We start from the raw sequence: 10043 nt of genomic DNA on the forward strand, positions 1-10043 counted from the left end.
AAGTGCTAGGATTACATGCATAAGTCACTGTGGCTAGCCCCAACATTATACTTTTCTATAAACTACCTGTTTCCTTAAATAAAATATAATTGATGTTTTTGAAAGCAGAACCATCTTAGCCTTTGTGTTACTGGGCTTTACAAATAGAAATACTTTCATTTGACAAATTATGAAGAATGAATAAAATAACTAACAATAGACAGACTAGCCAGGTACTAAACTCTTCAGTCTGACTCCCACATCTTTATAAGTAGGAATGTTTATAATTTTAAAAAATTATATATGAATAGTGAAATTGTCATCGAGTCAGTTTAGTTATGTTGACAATAAGTTAACTTCAGGGATTCAGATTAATATGTGCTCATTGAGATACGCAGAATCTTTGTGTTTGCTTTTTCCTTTTAGGAAGCTGCAGTAAAGGAAGATGAAGAAGAAGTTTCAGATAAGGGCAGTGATTCTGAAGAAGAAGAAACCAATAGAGATTCCCAAAGTGAAAAAGATGATGGTAGTGACAGAGACTCTGATAGAGAGCAAGATGAAAAACAAAACAAAGATGATGAAGCAGTAAGCCTTATAGGTTTAAATAATTGGAATTATATCTCTGATGATAGCTTTGGGTTTTGTCGTTGTTTGTTTGCTTGCTCGCTTGCTTGCTTTAAATATTACCTGTATATTTTATAATTTTATTACTTTGACAAACGTTTTTAAGGAATGGTAGTCAAGGTTATAAAGAAAAATGATTTCTAACAAGGATTGGAAATCCTCATTTTCTTAAATATTAAATTGTTAGGTGGAGTAGGACCTGGTTTTGAGGTTAGGTCAGTTGATCTCATAAGGGGATTTTCAGTGTTGGGGATATCTCTGGAAATACGAGTAAGGAAAGGTGTTTGTGAAATGCATAGTGCTTACTTGGAAGGCTGTGTCACGAGCTCCAGGTCATGTTTACTGTAGAGAAACAGTACTGTGGACCCTGATGTCAAGAGGTTGGTTAAGGGAAAAGCTAACTTTTATAGAATACCACCTTGTTTCATGGGTGTATATAAGATACATTAAGGACAGGGGAAGTCTTTAGAGAATTTATTAATATGGTGTGAAAGTACAGAGTATAGAAGAAAAATCTCACGGCATTAAGTTGCACATGATTTATGGGAGAATTATAGAGAAGAATGTGGTCCTTAGAGTCTCACTGCAAATAAACTGGCCATTTCCTTTAGGTTTTGTTAGCGTTGTTCTTTTTGAGTGGCCATTGATCTAAAAGTAACACTGTAGTTTAGGAGATAAAAAGGGATTGCCTGAATAGCCTCAGAGGCAAACGAGAGGCCCAAAAAGGAGGAAGGAGGTAAAGGGCAAAGGATAAAAGTATAAGGGAGTAATAACACACTTGGCCTTGGGAATGGTAGAAAACAAAGACGACTACTGTTAGCATTTGCAGGGCCTTGGCTTTTTTTGTACTTGGAGAATTAAATTGATTGCCAGGAAACTAAAATCTGTCAAATACCTTATATCCCTGGCCTGACTTTGAGAATTGACATATTCCTAAGTATATTAGGGTTAGTAGCAGTGACTCTTAGGGTGTTGACAGACTGATTTCTTCATATGACCAAAAATACATTCATTAAATCAACAAATCATTATTTATTATCTGTCACATCCCAAGGCTATCTGAGATTAAAGAATTACAAAGCCAAATGTGAAACAGCTGCAGCTCTTGAATGATACGTAGGCTAATGGAGCAGGCAGATTTGTAGATAAATATTATAGTACATATGAAATTATACACATCTTATGCAAGGTACGTAAGGAGGGAGTGATCAGTTCAGTCCTGAGATAGAAGGGAATTTATGGGAGCTTTACTCAGGAGTTCATACTTTGGGCTTTAGCTGGTCCTAAATAATAATGAGTAGTCAGAGAAAGGGAGAAACCAAAGTCTAAACAGGGTTTAGGAAGAGTAAAATAGTTTGGTAAGTTCAGAGAAGTATAGGTAGTTTGAAATGACTAGAATAAAAAGCACAAGGAGGGAGGCAGTGACAGGAGACCGAAGAGAGGCAGGCTAGGGTCAGATAATTAGCAGCTATGTAGTTGATACTACAGTGGTTAGATTTCATATATTTAAAAAGGCATTGTAAGGATGAGCAGGGAGATGATCAGATTTGTGGAACTGAACTTGTTCTAATCCTAAGTAGTTAATTAGCATTGTCAGGAATAATACCTGGAAACTCCTCAAAGTGATAAAACACATACTAGATTTTAAATATTTTAATTTTTTTGTTTACTAGGAGTGGCAAGAATTACAACAAAGCATACAGCGAAAAGAGAGAGCTCTACTGGAAACCAAATCAAAGATAACACATCCTGTGTATAGCCTTTACTTTCCTGAGGTGAGTTATATACAGGCTAGTGTGTTTCTTATTCCATTCACTTTCTCCTCTGGGATTTGTCAGTTGACTTTTAGCCCTCTGTCGTGTATATTAGTTCATATGTGCTAAATGTGGTCTGTCCTGAAAGGCCATATTTTTAAAGGGAATATTACAATAGGTATTATACTTAGGGAACGTGTTGCTTATAAAAGAGATGGTTAGCTTCTTAAGTATTTCTGTGGTTTTCTTTGCTGCTATCTTTTCTGTGCCCTAATTACTGAGTGTTGTGCATAATGGTGATTTCTTATTAGCAGATTAGGCAGTCTTCATCAGAAAAATGCGTACTTTGCCTTTGAATACTTAACTATTGTGAATCTCTCACCTCTGCCAACTTTTAAATAGGATAAAAAAATACTTAAATTTTCCCTCTGAGGATCCTGCTGGCCACATGGAACCATTAGAATTGCTCTGACCCTGGTTATTGTTGTCCCAGTCCATGGAAATGTGTGAGCCCATGGCTGTGGGACCAACTGTGTTCTTGGCTCTAATAAATAAAGTTCCATAAGAGCTTGATCATGACTGAGCCCCGGGCTCAGGACAGGTCATTACAATGCTATTTGTTGCCTTGTCCTTGTTTACTTTGTAATTGCAGCCTGCTCAACTTTAGATCTCCTTGATAGCCTGTGTTGTTCATCTTTCAAATTACCTTGGGATTCCATTGACATTTTGCATTAGAGTATAATTCTGTCTGGAGCAGAGGTCAAGAACTGGTTCCCCCAGTTCGGGAAACTGTTCCACAGACTACCTCACAGCTTTGCCACAGAACCTTCTGCTCACCACTTGTGTTTGGCAGGTGATTTCATGTATAAATCTACTTTCTGCTTGAGAATGTCAATCTAGAGTTTCTGGGGACTGCTTAAGGCAAATTCCTAAATAATTTGGCTCTCTTAGTAATAAATGAGTGGCTCTGCACAGACTGTTGTTTTGACTTAGAGAGAAGTCTGCCCAGGATTCCATCTTAATGCACACGCTGATCTTCTGGCATGTCCTGAGCTTTAGTCCATCTGTTAGGAGCATTTTGCCCATTGCAGAGGTAGCCTGCCAACACCAGGCATCCTGAAATGAAGCAAGTAAATTCCATTCATTGATTGTTGTAAAAAGTGCCATGGGGTGCTCAAAGCTGCCTAGTGTGTACCCATATAACAGACAGTTTCATTTTAGACCATGCTTAGTTAGTAAGAGAAACATTCATTCACTCCCTCAGAACATTTGTTAGTGGCCACATGCCACTAATGCACATTAGTGGCTCATGCCTGTGGTCCTAGGCTACTTGGGAAGCTGAGGTTGGAGGATCACTTGAGCCCGGGAGATTGAGGCTGCAGTGAGCTATGATTGTGCTACTGAATTCCAACTTGGATGACAGAGCGAGACCCTGTCTCAAAAAAAATAAGAATCATTTTTATCAGCAAAATGCCTTTTTCAAATTTAATCTGCATCTGCATGGTAAACATTTAAGATCATTGTTTATCAGATAAAATTTATTTAGGGCCGGGCTCAGTGGCTCACACCTGTAATCCCAGCACTTTGTGGGGCTGAGGTGGGTGGGTGGATCACCTGAGGCCAGGAGTTTGAGACTAGCCTGGCCAACATGGCAAAACCCCGTCTCTACTAAAAATACAAAATTGGCCGGGCATGGTGGCACATTCCTGTAATCCCACCACTCAGGAGGCTGAGGCAGGAGAACCGCTTGAACCCAGGAGCTGGAGGTTGTGGTGAGCCGAGATGGCACCATTGCACTCCAGCCTGGGCAACAAGAGTGAAACTCTGTCTCAAAAAAACAAAAAATTAGTCGGCTGTGGTGGTGGGTGCCTGTAATCCCAGCTACTTGGGAGGCTGAGGCAGGAGAATTGCTTGAACCTGAGAGGCGGAGGTTGCAGTGAGCCAAGATTGTGCCATTGCATTCCAGCCTTGGTGACAGAGCGAGACTCTGTCTCAAACAAAACAAAACAAATGAACAAACAAAATTTATTTAGGATCTTCCTAACCTCTTTATGTATCTACATTTCCATGTTTCTTACCTAAGTAACCTAACTACCAAACTACCCAATTAATAATATTTGACTTACATGTTAGTGAAATTCATTTATTGTATTTAATGTGTTAAGAATGGTTGGGAATCTCACACAAGAAAAATGGTTTTGTCTAAAGTGCAAACTCATAGAACATCTGTTTCACTTTTAACATGTGCATCAGAGTCTAGGCACAAGTATAGTGCCATTAATTGATATTCATTGGCTTTTTAATAAATATTCTTTTCCTTTTTTGAGCCAGTAGCTGGGATTGCAGGCATTTGCCCCCACGCCCAGCTGATTTTGTATTTTTGGTAGAGACGGGGTTTCTCTGTGTTGGTCAGGCTGGTCTTGAACTCCTGACCTCAGGTGATCCACCCGCCTTGGCCTCCCAAAGTGCTGGGACTACAGGTGTGAGCCACCGTGGCTGGCCCTTAATATTGAGTGCATCTCATTGTAATTAAATAGGCTGAGAGGTGGCAGGGAAAGGCATTCTCTAAGTAGGGAGGTGAAGAAGTGCATAATCTTCAACATAATCCTGTGCTGCTTACATTCCCTACTTGTTGTGGTAATGATGTTTCTGACAAATGTCAAAATGACTTAAGTAAAAGAACTGTTATTGTACCTCATGTCACTAATAATCATAACTGCCATTTATTATACTGCATGTGCTAGGCTTTCTAACATACATTTTTTATTTGTATTTTCTCAGATCATCTTTGCAACATGGCCAGAAGTAGGCACTGATTGTTGAAAAGAAAATGAGATTTTAGGGAGGTGAAATAACCCAGGTTTCTGTGTCTTTAAAACAGATATTTTTAAACTGCAGTCTACAGGCCAGATCTGGCTCCCTTCCTGTTTTTGTCAATGAGGCTTTATTGTAAATAAAGTTTTATTAGAATACAGCCACATTCATTTTTTTTCATGCTGCAAGGGCAGATTTGAGTAGCCGCAACAGAGGTGTTAATATTCCACTTTGAGGCTGTTATGTATTTACACACATAAGTTATATATACAAATATGCCTACGGTAGTAGTCCTAACCCTTGGTTTAAGCAGAATTTAATTTTCTTGTTAGCTGCTGCTCATGTCACCATGTACTTGTCATTTATTTATTAGGCTTATTAATGTTGCAGTGCTTTATCTCCTAAGGTATTTAAACAGAAGAGTTTTTAGTTGTGCTTAGTATAGTAGTGTTTGAAAGATAAACCAAATTTTAATCTATTTTTATAGTTAAAATAGAAAGTGCAGCAATTTTAGTTTAAAAACATAACTATGGGCCAGGTGTGGTGGCTCATGCCTGTAATCCTAGCACTTATGGGAGGCCTAAGTGGGAGGATTGCTTGAGCCCAGGAGTTCAAGACAGCCTGGGCAAAATAAATGAAATCCTGTTTCTACAAAAAATACAAAAATTAGCCAGACGTTGTAGTGCATGCCTGTAGTCTCAGCTACTTGGGAAGCTGAGGTGGGAGGATCACTTGAGCCCCACAGGCAGAGGTTGCAGTGAGGTGAGCTGAGATAGTGCCACTGCACTCCAGCCTGGGTGACAGAGTGAGGCCCTGTCTCAACAAAAAACAAAACAAAAAAAACCCACGTTTTCTCAAAGAAACTGTTTCAGTAAGATGATATTTTAACCCATTTCAGACAATTGAGAATTTAGAATAGTCTAGTACTATTTTGGTTAAATAAATATTTAGAACATCCTAGAGTTTATTTTAAGCTGTAAAACATTTTTCTTTAAACCGTTTTAGAAAGATACTTCCCTACCCACCTCTTAAACAGGTGTTACTAAGCAGATGACTAAATAGTTAACTGAAGTGTGCTGTAATAGAGCAGTTGTTGCTGAATGCACAGAGGTTTGGTGCTTTTAGACTTGGCTTTCTAAAATACATACATACATACATACATACATATATATATATATATATATTTTTTTTTTTTTGAGACAGAGTCTTGCTCTGTGCCCAGGCTGGAGTGCAGTGGCGCGATCTGGGCTCACTGCAAGCTCCGTCTCCCGGGTTCACGCCATTCTCCTGCCTCAGCCTCCCGAGTAGCTGGGACTACAGGCGCCTGCTACCATGCCTGGCTAATTTTTTGTATTTTCAGTAGTGACGGGGTTTCACTGTGTTAGCCAGGATGGTCTCGATCTCCTTACCTCATGATCCATCTGTCTCGGCCTCCCAAAGTGCTGGGATTGCAGGCGTGAGCCATTGAACCCTGCCTAAAATTTATGTATATATTTAATACTTTTCTGTCTCTTGTTCTCTGATTTTTCCCTGCTGTCATTGTGTACATTCTGATATTCTGGTGAATTTTTTTTTTTTTTTTTAAACCCAGCTCTTTTTTCTGTTCCTAATTTTTTTGGAGTTCAGCTAGAAATGCCAAGTTTAGTACAATCATGGGCCAGTGGAAAGTATAAATAGACTCTTACAATCTGAAATATCCTCTTAAAAGTGTATAAAGTATTTAATGTATTGATTTTTGATTTGGCTGCCCAAGTTCCTTCCACTCCTACTTTGTGGCTTTTTCTTATTACTAGGTAAGATTACTAAGATTATTTGCTACATGCTGTTGTAATAGTTGTATATATTTAGAATAATGCTTGTTCCTTAAGGTTAGTCATGAGGTTTTTAATATGAAGGCCAATCAATAGGTTTCAAGGAGCTATTGAAATCACCAAAATTGGATACGGAATGTTTTTAGGCAATGGCTCTGCAAATGTTAAGAACAGCTTATTCTTTCAGTAAACATTCATTTGAACACCTATTTTGTACCAAGCACTTTGTCAGTGCAGAGAATCTCTAAGATAAGAGAGGCCAAAATTATGTTCTCTCTAGTTCTTTCCAATTATTTATACTCTTCTTCTTCTTTTCTTTCCAGGAAAAACAAGAATGGTGGTGGCTTTACATTGCAGATAGGAAGGAGCAGACATTAATATCTATGCCATATCATGTGTGTACACTGAAAGATACAGAGGAGGTAACTATCACACAACATGATTTCAGTATTTAAAAAGGCACAGCTGTCACTATCATGCTGCTTCATATATCTTCATATATCTTTTTTTAAAAAAGCAGTTTATCATATTTAGCATATTGTATTCTGTTCGTTGCCTGCATTTTGTAACTGTTCTCTGATGTTTTGGGGGTGAGCTCGTTGGAAATTTATAAATAATTGTTAAAGGTAGGCAACTTAGTCAATGTTTTAAAAACTTGTTCTTAGCTTGTTTTGGGAGTTTTCACTGTTAGTGTCTAAGAACATATGCCTTTCCTCCTCCTCTCCAGAATTTAGTAATAGGATTTTTGTTCTTATTGGATTAGTGTTAAGTATTAGATCTTTTGTCTTAAAAAAATATAAGAACTGATGATGTGGATTTTTTGAGTGGAATTTTTGATTACGTGATATTGTTCACTGTTAATGACATCAGTGAAGTAACATTGTGATGAACATACTTACCTTTGGGAACTGCATTTTTGTTGTTGTTTTTCTTGATTTTTTTTTTTTTTGTAGGAAGAAGGTTCTGTCTGCCTGTACTTGGTGGACAAAAGCTTTTCAAGATAGCCCTATGATGTTGATTTTTAGTACATATTTTTTAACCCTTTGTAATCAAGTGGTAAATGCATGAAATAGGTTAATAATAAATTTATAGAGGTTGAATTGATGGGCTAGAGGTTCTGTATGTTTGTAATTTTGACCTATATTGCTAGATATTTTATTTCTCTATAAAAAGAATGAATGTCTAAATATGCCTAATGCCTCTCAGCATGTCATACATTTTGAATATCATTGCTAGTTGGAAAGGTGAAAAATAGCATCTTAGATCTTTGGGGTTTTTTTTTTTTTTTAATTTTTTCCTCTGATCATTTTTTTGAGACAGGGTCTGGCTATGTCACCTAGGCTGGAGTGCAGTGACACAATCTTGGCTTACTGCAACCTCCGCCTCCCAGGCTCTCCCACCTCAGCCTCCCAAGTAACTGGTACTACATACATGCACCACCGTGCCTGGCTAATTTTTGTATTTTTTGTAGAGACGGGGTTTACCCATGTTGCCCAGGCTGGTTTCAAACTCCTGAGCTCAAGAGATCCGCCTGCTTTGGCCTCCCAAAGTGCTGGGATTACAGGCATGAGCCACTGTGCCGGGCCTCTCTGATCTTTTAAGTTTTAAAACCTATTGAAAAGTTACAAGCACAGTATCATGAAACCTCCCTAGATCCCCACCTATCTTCACCAGTTGTTTACATTTAGCTGTTACTTGTTTTATCTTTCTCTCACTGTATGTGTACATACAAAACATGCACATGTGTGTGTGTTTTCCCCTGAACCATTTGAGGTACTTGTAGATACTATAACATGCTACCCCTAACTACTTGACATGTATCCCTTAAGAACCAGGGCCTTGGGCTGGGTGTGGTGGCTCACACCTGTAATTCCAGCACTTTGGGAGGCCAAGGTGGCCAGATCACTTGAGCCCAGGAATTCAGGAGCAGTCTGGGCAACATGGTGAGGCCCTGTCTCTTAAAAAACAAAAACAAAAACCAGGACCTTCTCCATAGGCCCACTACAATGATTATACTCAGGAAATTTAACATTGGTATGGCATAATTATCTAATATGCAGTCTGTATTCAAATTTCCTCAACAATTCCACTAATGTCTGTTACAGTTTTTGGTTTTATTTTTAAACTCAGGATCTAATCAAGGATCACACATTGTAGCTGGATGTGGCAACTCGTGCCTGTAGTCCCAGCCTAACTCAGGAGGCTGAGGCAGGAGAATCACTTGAGCCCATGAGGTTGAAGCTGCAATGAGCCATGATCATGCCCCTGTACTTCAGCCTGGGCAACAGAGTGACCTGTCTCGAAAGAAAGAAAAAAAGACCTTTTTACATTGTATTTGGTTGTCATGCCTCTTTAGTGTTGAATGCTTTCTTGTCCTTGTTCTTTTTTAATCTTTGCATGCCGCTGACATTTTTCAAGAATCCAGGCAAAGTGTTTTGTACAATATCACTTAATATGACTTTGTCTTGTTGGTTACTCTTTATTCATCTTCGTGTTTTTGGCAAGCAAGCTATGTTGGTGATGTACTTCTTACTGCATTATGTTAGAGGTACAGTATATGCCTCTGCCCTATGTTGGTGATATTAATTAAGGTTGCTCATTTAGCTATGGTTTTTCTCTATTGTAAAGGTATTTTTCTCCCCCTCTAATCTGTGGGGTGATATTTGGGCCCTGTGTGAATGTCCTATTCTCCAACATTGTTTTAGCCAGTCATTTTAAGCATATATTGATGATTCTTGTCTGAATCAATTTTTACTCTGCTTATTCTATTCAGTGTAGTTTTTATTTCTCTGAAGAGTGAAACTTAACTTTCAGTGTGTTTGAGTCATCTTTTTAATGTGTCTGGCCATTGTTCACTTTTCTTGAGTCTTAAAAAATTGGGATTTTTTTTTTTTAATGTTAAGAAATCAGCCCTTTGTGATATGTGTTACAAATATTTATCCCCAGTTTGTTTTACTATTCTGGTTGTTTCTACCAGGCAGAAATATAAATACCTATTTGTTTATCCATTTTCTTATTTATTTTTTGTAGTATGATTTAAAGAGTTTTTTTTTTTTTTTTA

The 10043-nt window shown here is 38.1% G+C and overlaps 1 protein-coding gene across 1 annotated transcript in view; it reads left to right on the top strand.

Moving 5' to 3' along the window:
- Nucleotides 1-7404, top strand: part of LOC105536956 (translocation protein SEC63 homolog) — a gene marked incomplete at its 3' end in the record, with an annotated part of 102560 nt that extends 95156 nt beyond the window's left edge. The window contains exons 17-19 of the mRNA XM_011976442.1: nt 406-564; nt 2277-2378; nt 7306-7404. Coding sequence (XP_011831832.1) covers nt 406-564; nt 2277-2378; nt 7306-7404 — 360 coding nt within the window. The remainder of the gene's footprint in view (nt 1-405; nt 565-2276; nt 2379-7305) is intronic.
- Between the last annotated feature and the right edge of the window lie 2639 nt (nt 7405-10043).

Source organism: Mandrillus leucophaeus, unplaced genomic scaffold (genome assembly GCF_000951045.1).
Source record: "Mandrillus leucophaeus isolate KB7577 unplaced genomic scaffold, Mleu.le_1.0 Scaffold166, whole genome shotgun sequence".
In the NCBI taxonomy this organism is placed as follows: domain Eukaryota; kingdom Metazoa; phylum Chordata; class Mammalia; order Primates; family Cercopithecidae; genus Mandrillus; species Mandrillus leucophaeus.